The sequence below is a fragment of the Herpailurus yagouaroundi genome, unplaced genomic scaffold (genome assembly GCF_014898765.1).
Source record: "Herpailurus yagouaroundi ecotype Mexico unplaced genomic scaffold, PumYag 29, whole genome shotgun sequence".
In the NCBI taxonomy this organism is placed as follows: domain Eukaryota; kingdom Metazoa; phylum Chordata; class Mammalia; order Carnivora; family Felidae; genus Herpailurus; species Herpailurus yagouaroundi.
The window spans coordinates 50,144,616-50,164,704 of NW_024412377.1; the positions used below are offsets into that span (position 1 = coordinate 50,144,616).

At 40.8% G+C, this 20,089-nt stretch overlaps 1 protein-coding gene across 11 annotated transcripts in view; it reads right to left on the reverse strand.

The window, feature by feature from the left end:
• Window positions 1-20,089, reverse strand: part of EBF1 (EBF transcription factor 1) — a 390,763-nt gene that overhangs the window by 144,253 nt on the left and 226,421 nt on the right. For all 11 annotated transcript variants that reach the window (XM_040443447.1, XM_040443429.1, XM_040443441.1 and 8 more), the window contains exon 7: window positions 53-134. In XM_040443447.1, coding sequence (XP_040299381.1) covers window positions 53-134 — 82 coding nt within the window. The remainder of the gene's footprint in view (window positions 1-52; window positions 135-20,089) is intronic.

The window sequence follows — 20,089 nt, forward strand, 5'->3', positions numbered from 1 at the left end:
CTCCTGATACTCATGCCATTATTGAAATTTAAGAAAGACAAGACAAACCCACCTGGAATCTCCGCATGTCACGTGGATTTCCTGCATTCTTTAGGCAATTTTGGTTACATTTGAGGAAAAATTTCAAGAAGAACCTGTGGAGAAACAAATTATCATGGTTAGCATTTCAGTCCTGACACGGAAGGGGGGAGAAAAAGTAGTAAGCCGCGTCTGGGCTGTGCATTCTATTCTCCGCAGATTTTCTGAAATATTTAGAATGGTGTTAGAGTCACTATTTTGTTTAAAACTTTAGCCTTTGTTTTGCATCCAAGCTGGACTTGTTCTGTGAAAGAAACGCTTTTAGTGCTGCCAACAGATCTCACAAAAGAATTAAGCCCCCAAGGAAGTATTTTTACTCAGACAGAGGGAAAGTCTTCACCGTAATTTAAGGTAGGTTCCAATTGGGTGTAATTGCCTGAGAATTACTCATGGTCCCCAACAACATGTAATTTAAGCCCCGTAAATTAACAGATGATGAACCAGCAAAATGTATGCTGGATGAATATGAGGACATGGTAAACACTTTTTATTTCAGCATCTCCAAATAAAATCGTCTAATTAGTAGTACCCACGAGAAGTAGATAAGATTCACATACTGACTGAAGTCCTTTGACTTCTCAAGTATTTCCTATATGTTTTTCTTATACTGCCTACTATAGACAAAAGCTATTTTGCGAATGAATCAGAACCTCACTGCCACCTTGGTCCCTGAGTTGGTTCTAGGGTGAGATTCATGGGTTTTACTTGCTAGGGTGACCAAAAGTCCCAATTTCCCAGGAACAATCCCAGTTTACACCAGCTATATTACCGTAAATATTATGGTACCCACGTTAACTCTCAAAAGTGTCCAGTTATGGATGATAAATTAGATGGTGACCTTATCACTTATTTCTTTCATTGTAGTTGTTAAAGTCCATTACACAAAGACAGCAGGTATCAAAGATGTACTATTAGGAGATTAATGCTGGCAATCTATATGTTCTTCATTTGCTCATTTTGGGGAAAGAAGCATTTTAAAAGCCACCCTAAGTTCTCCATTCCCTTTTACTTTTAGGCCTACAGATTTCAGGCCCAAATATTTCCCCAAAACACCAGAATGCATTAAAATGCCAGTCAGTTAAATTTTTCCGGCATGTTCTTTTCTTCACCTTTCTCCCACTTCAAGTCACCTTTTCCCACACTGGAGTACAAAATTCCCACCTCAATGCACACAGTCTGTGAAGAACTATCAAGCCATGATGCCTCAGTCTGAATTTAGCTCTGAGCACAAAGTCTATTAACCAAATAACACAGGGGTCCTCAGTAAGGAGAACATAGCACAAAGTCACACGAGGTTTAACTGGTTTCTGACTACTGAACTGAGAGAGGTCCTAGAAGAATCTCTCTCCTCCCCGGTCTCTTAGAATCTGGCAACAGAAGAATATGGTGTGGGAGTAACTCTGAAAAGTGACGATAACTTTGTCAACTAAAAGAACATTTTAAAATACAAACACTTCCCTGAAACGACGCTTTCAACATCGTGCACCATTCAACCACCCATCAATAAAAGGAAACCTCTGAATAATCATTTGCCCCTACTTCCAGGTTCTCTCCATAGAGGCCAAAGTTTATCAACACTTCACACAAGATAAATGACTCGTGGAACACCGCTGAAGCCCAAACGTGTAAAATGGAATTGGGCTCTGGCACCCCTTCCCCAGTACAAAGAACAGCACAGTCATTCCTACCAGCAGTCAGCTGGTCCTACTCAAGTCCCCTTTCAATAGGGCAGACTTGGAAAGAGAAAGACGTTTGAGGGAGTGGTCATAACCCCAAGTACCTCAGCATTGTCCTTTCCTCTGAGCTCTCAGAAGGCAAGAGCTGGGTGGCCCTGTGATCACACATGGCTTTCAGAAGCTGAAATGGTGAAGCTCAGGGAGAGAGAGAGTCGGCCATCTTGCTGGGGTTTAAGCCAAAGGCACCTGAAATGTAAAAACTGGCTGCCTCTTTCAAGCACAGCTGGTTGGAAGGGCATATTTAAAAGCCATGCCAATGGGGCGCCTGGGTGGCGCAGTCGGTTAAGCGTCCGACTTCAGCCAGGTCACGATCTCGCGGTCCGTGAGTTCGAGCCCCGTGTCGGGCTCTGGGCTGATGGCTCAGAGCCTGGAGCCTGTTTCCGATTCTGTGTCTCCCTCTCTCTCTGCCCCTCCCCCTTCATGCTCTGTCTCTCTCTGTCCCAAAAATAAATAAAAACGTTGAAAAAAAAATTTAAAAAATAAATAAATAAATAAAAGCCACGCCAAGCCTCAGGGGAGGACTGATTGCCACGAAACTGACAGTGAGAAACAGTGTGGTACAGAGGAAAAGCCACAGCCTTTAGAAATTCCCGGAATGGGGTTCACATCCCAACTTTGACAGGTACTGACTGCTTGTGTGATTTTGGATAAGTAGGTGAACTTCTCTGCTCCACACTTTCCTTATCTATAAATTGGGTATAAGGACAGTCCCTACCTTATAAGGCAATTGTAAAAATGAACCGTGATAATGCCTGACACATGGTAAGCATGGTGATGGGGCCAGTAATAATAATGGCTCCCATGAATTAGGTGCTTAACATGTTCAGCAAGGTGCTGAGAACTGCAAATACATTTTTCCCATTCAATCCCCCTAAATAACCTCTGCTATCAATCCCATTTTATGGATGAACACATTGAGGTTCAGAGAAGTTGAATAACTTACCGTAAGGTTCGTGAGTCTGGAACTCAAATTTGGACAGAGCCTGTGTCCTTAACTATTATGCTTATAGTAGTTTTAGTAATAACAGAAGTAGTGAAGTACTGATATTAGTGCTAATTATACCATCAACAGTAATTGCACCACAATGGCATTTGTGCCAATAAGTGTACAAATAAGAATAAGTATTGGTATTATTATTTCCATACCAGTAGCATAAATATTGTGGAGGGAGACATCATCGCCATTCTCCCTCCAGTGCCCCCACCCCTGATTCCCCAGGGCTGATAATATTGCCGCGGGTGTGTGTTTTAGACATTTGAGCCCAGACCGACAGCCAGATTCAGGTTGTGTTAGAAGAAGCTGTCAGCACACCCTCTGGCATCTTCAAGTCAGACAACTGCTAGCCACCATGAGGGGGGCCATCTGGTGCCAAAATGGATTTTGAAAGGCAGGCAAACAGGACGCTAGCTCTGCCAGAGAGAAACAGAATCAAGGGAGCAGGGGATCTTCTGCCTTAACGATGAGCAGGGGCGAGGTGCCTGTCAGCAGCCCATCGTTAGCACAAAAGCTATGCCGGGCACACACCGGATCCCTGTTACCCTAAGCTGCCCTGTCACCTGGCATGCTGCCAGAATCTCCTGCCCGCCCTCTCCACAGTGGATCGCTTGCTGAAATTGAAGGCTTGGCCATCTGTCGCAGGGAAGAGACGGCATCAACGGGTGCCTGGGGCCTCACACAAGCCCTTATGTGGCAAAGACGCTCTGAAGGGCCTGTTCTTTTGGGGAAAGCCAGCCTTACCCCAGGGGGAGCCTCAGGAATTCTTTCAAAGTTTCCCCTAAGTACATGCCAAATGCCTGACCCTTTCGGATAGCACTTCCTTAAAGGAACTGAGAGGACTTAGAAGTAGGAGTTAAAAATATCCCCACTGAGGGACAGAGTTAGATGTAGCACACACATTTTGGGGATGATTTATCAGGCTGTTTTTAAGGCATTTGTAAACGGGGGATGCATGCATGTCTGCTGGCCTATGGAGAAGATCTCAGATTCTCAGGGGGCTTTTAACAAAGCGGAGGTTATTGTAACTCAAAACCTCACTTTTGTCTCATGAATTACCACATTTTGTGTGGCGGATATGTTTGATAAAGTGTTGTCAGGAGAAAGAGTGTGACAGCCTTATTCGAACCGTGGGAAATGAACTAGAGACAGGACAAAGCCCCTATTGACCCTGTAGAGTTCCAAGGAGTTCCAGAAACTCCAGGAAACAGCCCAATCAGAACCAAACTCCAGTCTTTTGGGGGGGGGGGGGGGGGGGGGGCGGGGGGCCCAAAAAACCCAACACCTTTCTGGTAACTTTCAATATGAATAATATCATCTTATGTTCATACAGTGTATTATGTGATTCAAAGCACTTACATCTCTAGTATCTCACTAAATCCTCATAGAAGTCCTATAAATTAAGCATGCCAGGAATCATCAACCTATTTAAAAGGAAGAAAACTAAGACTCAACAAAATTAAGATATTTATCTACAGTCAAAACTAAACTCATAACCTATATTGGTCAAAAGACTCCTTATGGTATATGTTTGTTTCCATGAATTGCAAGACTTTCTAAGTGACCTTAACCATCACTTAGTTTCATTGCACATATGAAAAAATTGAGAGATCAGAAGACATGAGAATAGCCACACAGTTATAATAGTTACAACAGCTGGAACTACAACCCACATGTTCTGACTTCTAGTTGTATGATTTTTTTCAAGATAATGTAGCTTTTCAAAAGCCAACCCAGTAAGAGCTCAACAGTTGAGCCATTGAGCTTTTTAGAATACTAAAAATTAGGAAAGTGGTGGTCATAAAACCAAAAGTGACAGCCTATTAAAAGTTGTATTTAGGTTCCTCAGTCAGGCTAATGTACAACATTAGCTCATCACTGAACATTCACTGAACCGAACACACACATTTGTAGAACAAAATTGCTTATTCAATGGTTTACTTGTGTCACATTTTACCAACCAATAGATAGTACATTGGGAATTCTTCTATGTGACTAGCAGAGTACTAGATACCGAAGATACCTCTAGGCTCCCCCAAAAGGAAAATTCTTTGACGTAGCCAACATGTTTTGATCCATCTATATGAGGATGTAAAATAACAACAATAATAAAAATCATCTCTGTATACCCAGAACATGACACAAGACTCAGAACCCAGTGGGTTTTTAGTAAATCTGTTCACCTAAACAGAATCCAGGACTGCCAAGGGATAGAAATGAGAACATTCTACAATAAAGACAACAGTAGAGAATTTTGGACAAGAACTTGGGTTGGAGATAAGATCCCCACGGGTAAATTTCTGCAGTGGCCTTATGAAAACATGAAAATAACAGTACTTCTCTCCAGGACCCCTGTGTGGCTTTTGTCATAATCCTAACTTTACTGTTTAATTAATTGTGTGACTTTAGAGAAATTACTTAACTTCCCTGTACCTTAAATTTCTCATCTGTAAAATGTGGGAAATAACAGAACCTGCTTTAGAGGGTTATTGAGAATAAAATGAGTAACGTATGTGAAATGTTTAAATAGTACCTGGCATAGAAAAAGAGATAATTATTTTCATCATCATTTATTTATGGCAACTGCTCACTGCCTAGCACTAAGAATGTTCAGATTTTCAGGTACAAAAAGTATTCTTCTGTCTTTGAATGTTAAGGTTAAGAAAAGAAGCAAAGACCTGTGTAACTGACGAGAACTACAGATTTCATTGAATGACCTACAAAAAGAAAAAAGAAGAAACCAAGGAGAGACAATAATGACTAGAGCAGTTTTACCCAAAGGCCAAGACACATAAAGGAGAGAGGTAGCAGCTTAAATCATGGAGGACTCCAGCTAGTCAGAACTGAAGGGCACACACAGTAAAACCGACCATTAGGCGACAGCTTGTACATCATTAAATATTATGCAAAGCATTGCAATAGATCTAGGGTGAGCAGGTTGACTTTTTACCTCCTCCACCCAAATTCTGAAAAATCACGTTTGGATGTTTTCAGCTGCTATCATAATGTCTAGGCTGGAAAAGAAAAGCATCAAGGCACACCTAAACCAAGACATAAAACCCCCATTTGCAGTCTTAAGGCTCCCCAAAAGTTCCTCTGACTTATGCCCACAGATGGTTATGTGGCAGATGATCCTTGCCAAAGAGATTCAGGACACGGAGACTCACTCTCCCCCAGTGCAGGAAACAGCTGTGTGGAAACAACTGTGGGGCCCCTTCTGTGTGAAGTTCAAGTTGCTCGCACACACGCTAACTGGAGGGTACAGAGGGAAATGCCTCACGAATCAAAGGGCCTTTTTGGAGAAGTCCTTTCCTTAGACTGCCCCATCATCTCTGCTTTGATACCGAAGCATAGAACCGCCTGCCTCCATGATCAAATCTACTGCCCAGACATACCCAAGGAAGACTTTCCAGGAGTATGAGTATTCTCCCAAATTGAAAGTGTTTAACCAGAAGGCAACTATCCCTACCCAGACCTCTCAAGTTGCCAGGGGCTGTTTCAGAAACGCCATCACTGTCCCATCGTCATCATCCGTGAAGAGGTAAACAAGACTCCCATGGCCACAGCCATGAAAAATAGGTCTCCCTTGAAAACAGAGGAGCCAAAACAGCTAGAAAGAAAAACCTCTACTTTCAATGCCAACACTTCTGGGTTCCTGGTACACAGAAGAAGTTGTAGAGTACAGTTCATCCATGTGAAAATATGATACCCATAAGTCTGCCAAAATCCCAAGGATGCCACAAGGGCGAGCTGAGGAGGCCAAACCTGTGTAAGGGCAAAGGTCTCTCACCACCAGGCTGACCACCTTTTCTTTTCTGATATTAAAATGCACTAGTGAGAGAGTATCTGCCTTGACTCAAACCCCTGCAGTTTTGTTTGAGAGCAAGGAATGAAGAAAGAAAGAAACAAGAACCCTGAGGGGATTCTTTGCAGACGAAGCAAATTCTCTTCTCTCGCCCCACAGTGGAAGGTGGAATGGTACCAAGTTGTGGCACTATATTGGGGATCCCTGGGGGAGAGCATGTGGCTGCCCGTATTACTGGCTACTGACTTCAAGGAGTTTACTTTTTCCTTTGGCCAAGATCCCTCAGATCTTGGGCATTTCTGGAAAGTATTCTCAGCCTGAAAGGATGAACATGATCAACTTGAGAAGCATTTGTTACCTCAGAGTTTGGCCTTGATGAAAGGACATAATTAGTGGCAAGAATTTATAAATAAATAAATAAATAAATAAATAAATAAATAAATAAATAAATAAATGTAAGGTATTGGGATAGAATAGCAGCAGATGAAAGAATTTAAAAATAGCTTTAAGGGGGCACCTGGGTGGTTCAGTCAGTTGAGTGTTCGACTTCAGCTCAGGTCATGATCTCACAGTCCGTGAGTTGAGCGCCATGTGGGGCTCTGTGCTGACAGCTCAGAGACTGGAGCCTGCTTCTGATTCTGTATCTCCTTCTCTCTCTGCCCCTCCCCCAGTTTCTCTCTCTCTCTCTCTCTCTCTCTCTCTCTCTCTCTCTCTCTGTCTCTCTTTCTCAAAAATAAATAAGCATTTAAAAAATAAATAAGTAAATAAATAAAAATAGCTTTAAGAAAAAGCATTCATTGCACATAGATCTCCTATGCTAGAAGTCAAGTCTGAAAGCTAGGAAAAAGCACCAGGACAGTGAAAAGGGAAAGAGGGGGACAAATAACCAATGACCAATCTGGAAAGAATAAATTGAAACTTTTTAGAAATGACACAGAGAAGGGAAGCGAGAGCAAGGATGCTGCAGTTTAACGCCAACTACAAGGTTTGACTGGAAATCAAGTGAGAAAGTATGACACATCCAACAAGTTATAAGCTTGTGTGTTGTAGAGAAGGCGTTCATCTTCAGGGATCCTCTTTTACAAAGATTACTCAAGTGCCAAGTGTTTCTCGCCAAAAGTGCATTAAGGTACAAACACTGGCCCTTGGCAGGAATGAGGTAGATAACAAACTAAAGTGTATGTTTGTCTTTCTCGGGGCTCGGGACAGACTGAAGACATATCTGTCTTAAACCATTTTCATTACAAGGAACGTGATCTTCAAGGAATCACCCAGCACAGAACTCCTGCAGACCAGGGGATAAGACTTGAGACATTCATCAGGTCTTGGAATCCTGGGTCACTAGTGAGACTCCCTCTCCAGGTCAGAAAAGAGGCAAATGAGAGTAGCAACGTTGCTTCAATAACAATGTCCCGCTCCAGAAAGCCAAGCATAAAAAATGAGATAGGAGGAGCCTCAATGCCTCCACTTAGTAGTTATTATAGCAAATACATGAATATACCATGTGGAGGTGGAGGCCCTGTTCTGAGTGCTTTAAATGTATTAATTCATTTACTCTTCACAACAACCCTATGAAGTACTATCGCTATTCTCATCTCAATGATACTGAGATAAAATACTTAGGTAATTTGCCCAAGGTTTCCTATCTAGTAAGTGGTACAGCTGGGATTTGAATGTAGGCAGTTTGGGTTTGAAGCCCACATCCACTAAACTACAGTCCTTCGTATGTTATGTATATATTATATTATATGGCAGTACACATCACTGACTATGTCTGACTATACTCTTACTACCATTTTCAGATTCATTCAAAATTAGAGATAAAGTCAACATAAAAATTTCTGGTATTGTCACTAGAATATTCCCAATTATAAATTTTAATTGGTTTCAATTTTGCCCATGACCACTCTTGCCTATTTCAAATGGATTTTAACTATAATGAAGGCCTACTCAGTGGGTGGGTCTGGTAATAGAGCCAAACCAAATTTGGAGAATGATGGCCAAAGCGAAACCAATATAATCTGGGTCTCTTGGGAGGAGTCAATGAACACCATTTCAAGGGTTTATTCATACATTATGTAGCTACCAGTCCCACTAGTCACTATCTTTGAATGTCTTTTTTGCAGACAGAAAGCCACAGGTTGAAAATCAAAGGCTTTTAATACCCCTCTGTTTAACACCCCTGTGTTTAAAATTTTAAAGCAGATTCATTTAGAATCTGATGTTAGAATTTCACTTTTCCTCCCGAGTCCTCAAAAGGTTTCGATATTAATTTCCCTTGTGAAGGTGACAGATGTCAGAGAGAGATCAAAAAGTTCAAATCCAGAGTAACTGAAGCATATGGGTTTTCTGGACACTCAACTCACTTTTTCTTCGAGATGTTATGAAGTATAAACATTCAGTACCATTCACTTGCTCAACTGACAAATATTCCTCAAAAGCCTAACATGTACAATTATTCTCCTTTAATACCAATTGTATTAAGATCATGATTACTTTGGTTCAAGTTTTCCTCCAAAAGAAAAATAAAAGAGAAGGAAAGCACTTAAAATCAAACTTCCAGGAAAACTTCTTGACTCTTATGACAATTAGGGTATTTGAGTATTTGCCAAGAAAGGTCGAATAGCCGTGGATCAGGGAATCTTTCAAAGTTCCCACAGATGTCCACATTCTACCTTTCCAGACACATTGGCCCTCCAACATTCTTTGCTTCAGTCACATTGAGTTACACCCTGTGCCCTGAACATAAAGTTTCCTTCCTGCCTTCACCATAGGCTGCATTCCTGGGCCTGAAATGCCTTCCCTAATTTCAATACCATCTCAGCTTCCCATAATTCTACTTTTCCTTACAGAAGCAGCTTAAATGCCCTGAGCCCATGAAACCTTCCCAAATACCCCAGCTGGAATTAACCACTTCCTCCAACATTCTGTTACAGTTCTTGTCACAATTGGTCTTCACGTATTGTATTCCAGGTACTTAAGTAATCATGTGCTTCTCCATAACACTGCAGACGCTTTTAGAGTGCCATTCTATTTTCCACAGCACCTAGTATGGCTGCATAATAGAAAACAGAAAATGCAGATCTGACTTAAATTGACTGTAAATATTAATGGCAGTAACTTTAAATTATAGCACAAGATTATTTGTTCTTCTTTCCTTTTTCCCTATATTTTCTCAATTTTCTGTAAGTAGGATTACTTTAAGAAAAATAAACAACTTTATTGTTGTAAAAACTGAAATGTCACTCAGCATAGAACCTAGGGAACGTTGCCCCCATACTGTGATGGATAAATTAAGAACTAAAAATGATGAGTGTCTTTGCCAAAGCCTTTTTGCTCTAGATTTGCCAGTTAATTCAAATGAGAAGAGTTAAGAGCTACCCATCTTACACTTTGTAAAATGTAGATCATTTATTAGTTTCACATATGCATAATTCATAAAAGACTATCAACTGGGCAGATTCCACACCATCAATGTCCTCAATTTCCTACTTAAAACAATTCTCAACATCAAAGTTTAAAATATTATCTCTAAATTAAATTTGCCATTGTTCTTAAAACATTTAAGCATAACCCAAAGGTACAAAAGGACATGTAACTAATAATATGAAATGTATCTTCTCCCTCCAAAATTTTACATAACCTTCTAATGACTTTGTTGAAAACCAGTGATTAAAGCTCTTGATGGTTTGCTATTTCTTGGTTCAGAGTGCATCCTTAACTCATCCATTTATTCATTCAGCCCATCTTTCACTCAGTAAGTATTTACTAAGCACCCACTATGTGCTAAGCACAAGTACAGAGACAACTCTGTTCCTGCCTTTATGGAGGCTCACCAAAGTATAGTTCCCAGGGCCACCTGCATCAGAATTATCTGGGAAACTCACCTTGGTGGGAGTAAGTTAGGGGGTAAGATACTCAAATAATTTTCATGTACATTGAACCTTGAGAATTAATACCTAATTTATTTTTAAAAATCAACAGTAATGTTAATACTATGTAATAAATGCAATGATGGAGTTATGCATCAGTAATAGTGAATTGCAGAGAAGAGCTAGACATCTAATCATGTGTCACTGAAACTCATCACAATAACTTATGTCAAATCACCTCTGAATGAAAAGAACAATTGAATTCTCCTCACCCATTCCACCTCATCTCCAGCACAAGCCACAGAAAAATAAAGGAGTTTCTGGTTGCCAGAGTAAGCAGCTATTTGACAAATTTTTGCTTCAAAGAAAAGAAACAATCTCACTTTTCTACCAAAAATATAAAAAAGAAAAAAGAAAAAAGAAAAAAGCCATCGGCTGAAAAGCTGTGTCCCAAGAGAAAAATCATAGTCTTGCTAAAGATGAAAATTCTTTTGAAACCTGTTTAAATCATCATCATCCTTTTAAAAATCCACTCCATTTGTCTGTTCACTTTTCTGGACACTTTCCCCGGCCCAATCTCAGCATCCCATCCTCGGCTCACACACCATTGGGGATAATAAATTTAATTTGAGCAAAGGCTCTCATGGAAAAAAAAATTACTGCATTCCAACACATCACACAAGCCAAGTTCAGACAAAAACAAGTGACTCCTTAATTTGGATTTAAAGCTCAGGATCAGTCTCCAAATAAAAATGACCAGTGAGCATCATGCCCACAGAGCACTGACAATAATCTTATGAGCTCCAAATTATTCCAGTTTATATTATAATGATCCAATAAGTCTGTGTGTTCTAGTCCATAAAAATATAAAAAGAAATTTATCATTTTAAAATCATAATGCAAAATAGAATCTGACACTTTATTAAGCACTATTTATCATGATATCATAAGGATGCTGATGGAAAATGAAACTAAAGCAATATTGTAGACGAACAATGACACAATTTAGTCTTTCTGAGGGTGCTTTGTAGCTCACAGGTCATACCTTCTTGCTCTCCCTACCACATGTCACTCTCTAACAGCTTAAACCTGAAACACTGGAAACAAAACTCCAAAGAAGCTGTTATCATGAAAATTGGTCAAAAATTTAATAAAACAAAGAACACTAGAATGGAATGAGAACTTACAGATGATCTAGTCCAGATATTCTTAACCTAGAGACTAGTGGATGATACACTGGAGTTCTTGAACACCTCAACATTGCATCCAAATTTTTGTAACACTTTTCTGTAGAATGGGTCCAGGGTTTTCACAGGTTGTGGAAGGAGTCTGGGAATTGACTGCCCAGAATCCATTCCCCCCTATTTTGATAACTGTCCTCTATTCTCCTTTTGAAAAACTTCCTCACCATCACCCAAGAGTCCTTGTATTTCAGCAGCACAAACTCATTCCAAGCTTAGACAAGAGTAGTGCTTATGATCCAGGTCTGGCTAGTCACCTGGCTAGATCCAGGTCTGGCTAGTGGTGCTTATGATCCAGGTCTGGCTAGTCACAAACAGGTCTGGCTTGTTTGGGTGGCTAAAAAAACATTGGGTCCTGGTCTACTAGAATTGAACCTAGAAAAATAGAAAGCTAGGGTTGCTTAGAAACTCTGTACTAAGAGATGAATCCATAATAGAATATAATCCCTTGTCCCATCTAATAGAGATCCTATCCCTGGGATAGGTGGGCAGGAGAGAAGATAGGGGGAGCTAACATCAAACATCAGTCTCCATAAAAGGTGGAGGTGTAAAGATGGATATGCTGACACAATGATGAAGCTGAGAAGGTAGCAGAAGGGAGGGTCCCAAAAAAGTGTGTAAAAGAAAGAGAATATTATATTCTGTCAAGCCCTGGTAACTTCAGGCTATACAACTTCAATATCCTATGGCCTCTTCTTAAGTCACTAATATATAGTATATATATACTATATATATATAATATATATAGTTCAAACATTGATGTTACCTGCTTGGAATATATTATATCTAATATATCATATATATTATACATATATTAATATACTTGGTAGGTATAATACATATAATAATATATTCTATACAGTATAATATATAATATATTCCAAGTAGGTAACATCAATGTGTGAACTAAGCTGCATGTACAACCACAGACAGTGTACCAGAAACTATATGAATGGAAGAGTAAATCCCTTGTCTACAATGGACAGCCTCAGTTATCCTCCAGTCAACTGACTCCATGGAGAACATAAGGACAGTGTTGCCAGAGCCTCCCCTCTCAAGAGAAGCTAGAAATATAGGTTGTTAAGTGCAGAATGTGCCAGTCTTCCAGGCGATATACAGGCTAGACAAAACAAATCTGAGAGAGGGGTCCCTGTTTGCATCTCTTGTTCTAAGCTATAATAACCGAAGTAGCAGCAACTCGTTTGTCTGGGAGGCTAGGGTAGGCCTTCTTTGTGCCCAACTTTGAGTTTTAAAAAGTTATAATGAAAGGGGCTCCTGGGTGGCGCAGTCGGTTAAGCGTCCGACTTCAGCCAGGTCATGATCTCGCAGTCCGTGAGTTCGAGCCCCGCATCGGGCTCTGGGCTGATGGCTCAGAGCCTGGAGCCTGTTTCCGATTCTGTGTCTCCCTCTCTCTCTGCCCCTCCCCCGTTCATGCTCTGTCTCTCTCTGTCCCAAAAATAAATAAACGTTGAAAAAAAAAATTAAAAAAAAAAAGTTATAATGAAAGAAGAACCCCTGTGGCTCTGCTAAATGGGACTCCTCTCATTAAGAAAACAAAAGTAGTTCTTGCTTTTAAACCAATGGCTTGTTTTCTTTTGTTTTATTATTGCTGAGAATCCTTGCCACCTGAAATCCAGATGTGGTCAAGCTTGATTTTCTCCCAGACCTTTGGCAGCTAGCAGGTTGGGTGAAGGGAAGGTTAGGAAAAGTACCTGCAGCCGGAAGCAAAAGTGAAGGCAGTGCATATTTACCAGCATGCGCTGTCCACAGACAGCGAATAGAGAGACACAGGAAAAACCTCCCATGCCCTCCTGTTCACAGCTGGATTTCCCAGGGCACTTAATTCAATCAGAAGCAGTAAGTTTTAGTAGCATTTTACAACCAATTAACCATGTAGGAAACAAAACACCTGACTCGGTGCCTTCCTCCAGCTTCTGAAGAGTCTGTGACCTCAAAAGTCAGCAATTTGGAACTTTCTCTATGAAAGAAAACACCATCAACCCAGTATAAGCAAATTTATCCCTTCTTACTTTTAGTGAGAGGACACTTGAATCTGCTCAGGCCTCACTGGCATAAGAATCACTCCTATTTTCACATAAAGAGTCCCCACTTCACTCAGCATGTGCCAGGCACAGGCATTTACAGGAATCATTCCAATGAATCCTTACCACAACCCCATTAATTAGGTCCTAATAATATCCCCATTTCACAGATAAATATACTGAAGCCAGTGAGGTTGGTAAAAGAGCCCAACCATAAATGGCAGAACTGAGATCTGAGGTCAGGATACCGTCCATAAAAGAGAGCAAGACTATATTATTGGGCTCACTGTTTATGGTTGGACCCAGTTAGAAATTAAAGTCTGTGATTATAGCAGCCTTCCAGTATTATAGGAATAAACCTCTTTGGATGAAAAACAGATATTCAAACTTGTGCTAAGTTCTATTAGTAATAATCTTCCCGAAATCAATAGTTAAAAAAAAAAAAACAGGCTACAATTTTAAAACCATGCTTCACTTAAAAATATTTTTTTTCTAACTTTTATTCAATCAGTCTTCAAAAAACCTTGAAGGACGTGGTAGGGGTGGGTAAAATCACCCACATTTGATAGATGAGTCTACTGAGCCTCACAGAGATCAAGTGGCATGGCCAAAGTCATCCAGCTGATTAGTAGTAGCCTCTGTTCCAATTCCTAAGTACTCCAGCCATGGGGACTTCCTCTTACTTGCACAAACACGCCAAGTTCCTTCCCACTCTGGGACCTAAAATGATCTGGCCTTAGTTCTTTCTCATCTTTTAGGTCTCCCTTTGACATCATCTCCCCAGGGATGCCTTCCCTGCATCCTCCCTCAATGGGCCTCCTCCATTCCCCATCACTTTTACCTAGCACCTTAGAGCATTTGGCATCTGGCAGTCAAATATTTGCTAAATGAATGAACAAGTAAGTGAATGGATGGGATTACCAATTTTCTGATTTTTCTAACTTTTAACAATGACTAAGTGAAAGGACTTTCTCCTTAGCACGTCTAGCTAAGATCCCCTTGTAGATCCCCTTGTAGAGTGACACATGAAAATAAAATCTTGTCCCAGCAATATTTAAGTGCCCACCTGTTAAAGTGACACTATGATGGGACCTCCTTGCCAAAAACATATACACCTGGCCTTTAACATCTTTCCCAGTGGACTCAAAGCTAGATCCTTAAGTATGGAAGGAAGACCCACACAACATGGAAGAGAGAAATAAAATGGTGATAAAGGACTGGTTTCCCATTAAAGCAAAGCACAGAATTAGGCTTAGAAGAAGATGCAGCTGGGTATGAAAGGCTGGAGGAGAGGTCCCCAAGTTCTCCTCCTGAGAAAACTCTAGGCTCTGCTACTGACGGTTGCCATGGTAATGAAGAGACCCCTGACTAAAACCTGACACAACTCCCCCACCCCCAACTAGGGCCAAGAGTTGTAGAGAGACAGCACTGCATCTTCTTGAATTCCAGTCTACTTCCAGATCCATTTCCCTGAACCCAGAGGGTATTTCGAGTCTTATTTTAACCAAGAAGTCTCTTCCCTTACAAACATAATGATGATGATAAATTGTTCTCAAATGGAACAATGGCCTGGGAAAATAGGCGATTTCATGTACTTTTCCTTGAACCATGGGATCAAGTTTGCATGCAAGCTCTAATGTGATGATTCTTAACCAAGATGACTCAGGAGTCATTTTCTTCTGATCATGGGTAATACTCCTTTTAAGGGAAAGACGGCTCCAAAGTAGCCTAGCTTTTACTAAGTTTTTACCTAGTTTTTACTAAATACTCTACTAAGTGGTTAGGCTTTAGAAGAAAAGTAATGAGTAAAAGCACAGCTAACATTTATTGAATAGTTACTATGTACCAGGTACCGTCCTTAGTGCATACTTCGTTTTAATCCTCATAGGAACCCTGCAATTCCCTGCCCACCCATCCACCCTCCAACTCTGCCTCAATTCTCCAAGTAAGAAAACAGCTGAATCACAGAGAAATTAAGTAACTTGCCCACCAAGTTACTTGATGTTCACGGCAGGTATAGACAAGATTTGAATGCAGTCTCCCTCGGCAGCCTGTGCTCTGAGAGCTGGAACAAAGCTCTCGAGGAGCCCACGTTCTCTGTGCTACCAGGAGATGCACCAACTGATATAGTGCAACTGATATGGACTGAATTTGTCTCAGTCCTTAGACACTGTGTGCTAAAATCTTTGCACATGCCTATCCATTTAAAAAAAAAAAAATTAAAGCTTCCTTCCACCTCTGTAGCACCCCTTTCCTTCATAATCTGGACCAAACCTACATCTGTGACTTTCTTTCTCTCACTCTGCCTCCCAGCTTATGTTGCAGCTACATTGGACCACTTCTCCTTCCCCTCCACACAGTCTCTGCTTTGCCAACTCTGCCTCTTTGCACATGCTGCAGCTCTCTCCTTGCATAATTCCTCTTCCCTCTCCCATCCTTCTCACCCAAACAACTACTCAACAGTCAAGACACAGTACAAGTATCCCATGCACTGGGGCACCACCCTGACTCTCCCAAATATCCCCAAACTCTCTCCTCTGTTTTCCCACCATAATTATAATGTTATGTACAATCAAGTTTTGTTTCTCTGTTGCCCTAATACAAGTTCCCACTCATCCATGACACCATAAATTTTTGTAAGATTAAAGTCCTGAAGACTAAAATTTCATCAACACGCCAAGTACAATCTTTTTTTGGTGCTATTAATCGTTGTACTAGAATCCTGCACTGGGCTATTTATACTCTTTGAATTGCTCACATGTCTTCCCTTAGAAACTAAATATAAAAGTAAGCATAAGTCCCTCTATGCCTCGAGTAAGACAGTCCATTCACCAACAGTCTCATGACAGTGTTGGGTAGTGGTTTTCCACACTAACTGTGTAGAGTGTAAAAAAAATCCATTTAACTGTGATTTCTTGCTTATTGCTAGAAAGCTTTGTAAGCCGCTTCTTGGTCTCACCTAGTGGAAGGGTCACTGCTTCAGCTGGGATTGTGACAAGCCTCTGCAGAATTAGAGTACTTTATTATCACATTAGTACTGGAAAAAGTCATATAATTAACAGAATTTATCCTCATTTACTCTGTAAAAGCACTAATATTCAATCTCTCTGCCTCTGTTTAATTACTTTCCTTAACATAACTTTTTTTCCCTGGTTGACCCTTCCTGGGCTCATCTACAGAAATGTGTTAAAACTTTTTCTCCTTCGACTCTATTTAAGTTGCTAGACTTTATTCATTTGAATAAGCATAAAAGGCACACCAGGGTCTGTCATAGTTCACACAATGCTTTTGAATTAGCAGTCGTAACGGTGTCATACTTTTGTGGAGATCCTCTGTTCACAGTAAGTGATGACAGTCATCAGAATTGCTGTTAATTGTAATATGACACTGGCATTACACTGTGTGCTGTCTAGTGGTAAACTAGCATTAGTTCAGGTTCCTAAGAAATTCAGAAGCTGAGACACCACAATTCTTTAAAAAGAACAGTAGACCTGCCTGACACAGGCTGCCTTCTCAAGTAACGCTTCATCAGACGTATTTGCTCAAGAAGATGGGAGGAACACACACACACATGCACACATACATGCATCAAAATAAAGCCACCATTAGACAACAAAGTCATCATCAAATAAATCTGGAAGGTGCTACACTTGCTCTTTCTCTTTCCTGATTTTTTTTCTTATAGGCAGCAAAGTAATAAAGTAAAGAAACCATGGTTTAAATGACAAATATTTAGTAGAGGCTGAACTTCTGCTCCCCTTTTCTGAAACACAGATTAAGAAATCATGCCTCCGGAGGGGAGCCTGGGTGGCAGTCAATTAAGAAGCTGACTTCAATTCAGGTCATGATCCTGCAGTCTGTGGGTTCAAGCCCTACATTGGGCTCTGTGCTGACAGCTCAGAGCCTGGAGCCTGCTTCCGATTCTGTGTCTCCCTCTCTCTGTGTCCCTCCCCTGCTTGCGCTCTGTCTGTGTCTCTCTCTCAAAAATAATAAACATTAAAAACAAAACTAAAAGAAAAAAGAAATCATGCCTCCATACTTCATGTTGAGACATCCACAACCTGGTCAGAAAGATGGGGGCCAGGAGGAAGGGAACAGATCCTTAGTGTTGAATAGTTGGTTCACTTCTAATAGGAGATAAACCCTTCCTAATGAGGTCAGGAGTGGGGCTGGGTGAGTGACATGAGACAATGGATCAAATGGGCTGTTGTCCTAGTTCCTTAGATGATGAGCTCCAGGCACTGAGGATATAGATAGCCTTCTACTGTCCGGGACACATGGTCCCACTCCATTTTCCCTATAAGAGACACATCTCTGTTGGAACATGAAAAAATCGCACATGAAAAGTCCTTCTCATCTATACTCCATTTTATTCAAGTGACGTGCAGGAAATTATATTGGTCTTGGTCTCAAAATAGAATAACTTTATGAGCCCACAAACATAATATGCATGACCCATCTTCACTGGGAAAGAAGAATCCTCTCCAACCTCCAAGTTTTAGTTCAGTCATTCCTTTTGCCTATAGTGCCTTTCCCTCCAAGAGAGAGAGAAGTCCCTCCATCCTTCCAGGTCTGGCTAAGAATTATTCTTCCTCCAATAAAACTGTCCAGATTCTCCCATTTGGAGTTAATGTCCTGTTCTTCCATACACCTAAGGCATTCAAGGTCTGAAGGTGTCTTTCTTATGGTACTTACCAGGGTCATTTTATATTTAGGTTATCTATGCATGAATCTGATTGGATCAATTGGCTGTGAAACAATCTGAACGGATTACTGGAGTTATGGCTTTGCCTAACCTCAGTGACCACATTCCCGGTTGAAACTGACTAATTTATTTTTTACTCTGAAACTGCCCTTCACTTAACTTTTGGTCAAATGCCTCATCATTCCCTAAAAGTTTGCTAACCCCCCCCCCCCCGCCCCTCCAACCTTCTGAACATTCTGTCCCCCACTACTTGAAATTCTGTCTACTCAAAGGAAATAAAATCCATTCTTCAGGGCTGACACCAAACCCTCCTTGATTACATTGGCCAAAATGGACCATTTAGATTCCCACGGCCTTTGTTTATGCCATACTGGTCCCTTAGCATCTGGTAATTTCTATATGCATTTACATTTTTTATCTGTCCAAACAGATTGTAAGCATCTAAGTGGAGAAACACATTTTATACAATCCTGTCTCCAACACCATGTTCAATAGAACCTTTTTTGTGCATCATAAACACCTTCTATATGGTGAATGAATGCACATTAATCCAACACTTTACTTTGGGATCTCCAGAGAAATAAGACAAGTATTGATGGATAAACTCCTATAGTACTGGCAATAAAACTACTACTTCTACTACTACTATGAAACTTTCATCATAATGACCCTTATTCTTGTTCTTATTAGAATTACTGTTGAGTGCTTACTATTTGCATCTAATTTGCTGAGCACTTTACTAATATTATCTCATTTAATCTGCACAGCAACCTTAAGGTAGCAACTTCTAAGGTAGGTAGTATTAGTAGTCCATTTGTCTGAGGTCACAAATCTAGTAAGAGAGACTCTGGATTCAAGCCCAGGTGAGACTAAGACCGATATCAATGTTCTTGTTCACTAAATAATTTGTATCCAGTTTATCGCTGTTCGCAAGGTATTCAAGATGTTTATAAAGGGTGTCTTACCTGGCTTGCCTACTCGCTCTGGTTCCTAGGTACAGAAATGAGGATCTGGAGTATAAAAGTGGCCCCATTCAGAGTTTGGAGGCAAGCCACCATCAGGTGGAAAGGAGCCACCTCTCGTAATTTCCACTGGCAATGGACTTAGCCACCATCTCAGCGTGGTTCTCCTTGGTGCTACTGAGCACTTTTCACTTTTAGAAGGACAAGAAAACCCTCTCAGACTCTTGACCCCCCTCACTGCCATACTTTTTTCAGTCCATGTGGTCAGCTTGAACTTTAAAAAGGGGTTTTGCTTAATGCTTTGCAAAATAGACAAGTGACATTTCTGGTTGCTCAGGGTCACCTCCTCTTGCTCTCCTTCACTCCTAGCCCATGGAATATCCTGTGTCTCCACTGCATGCATGCCTCAGAGCATAAATATCTTTTTCTCAGAACCCTGGCATTGCCATCATTATAACCACCTCCGAGGCCCTGCACAGAGGCAAACTCAGTGCCTCTCACCCTCAGCTGTTCCACCATGTCACTTTCACAGGCAGCAGGACACACATTCCAGAGCCGGATGGATTAACCTCCAAGATGACACTCAGTTTTAGCCTTAGCCTCCCTAAATCCTCAACAAAAACTTTAACAGCCAGACCTGATTTAGGACCTTAA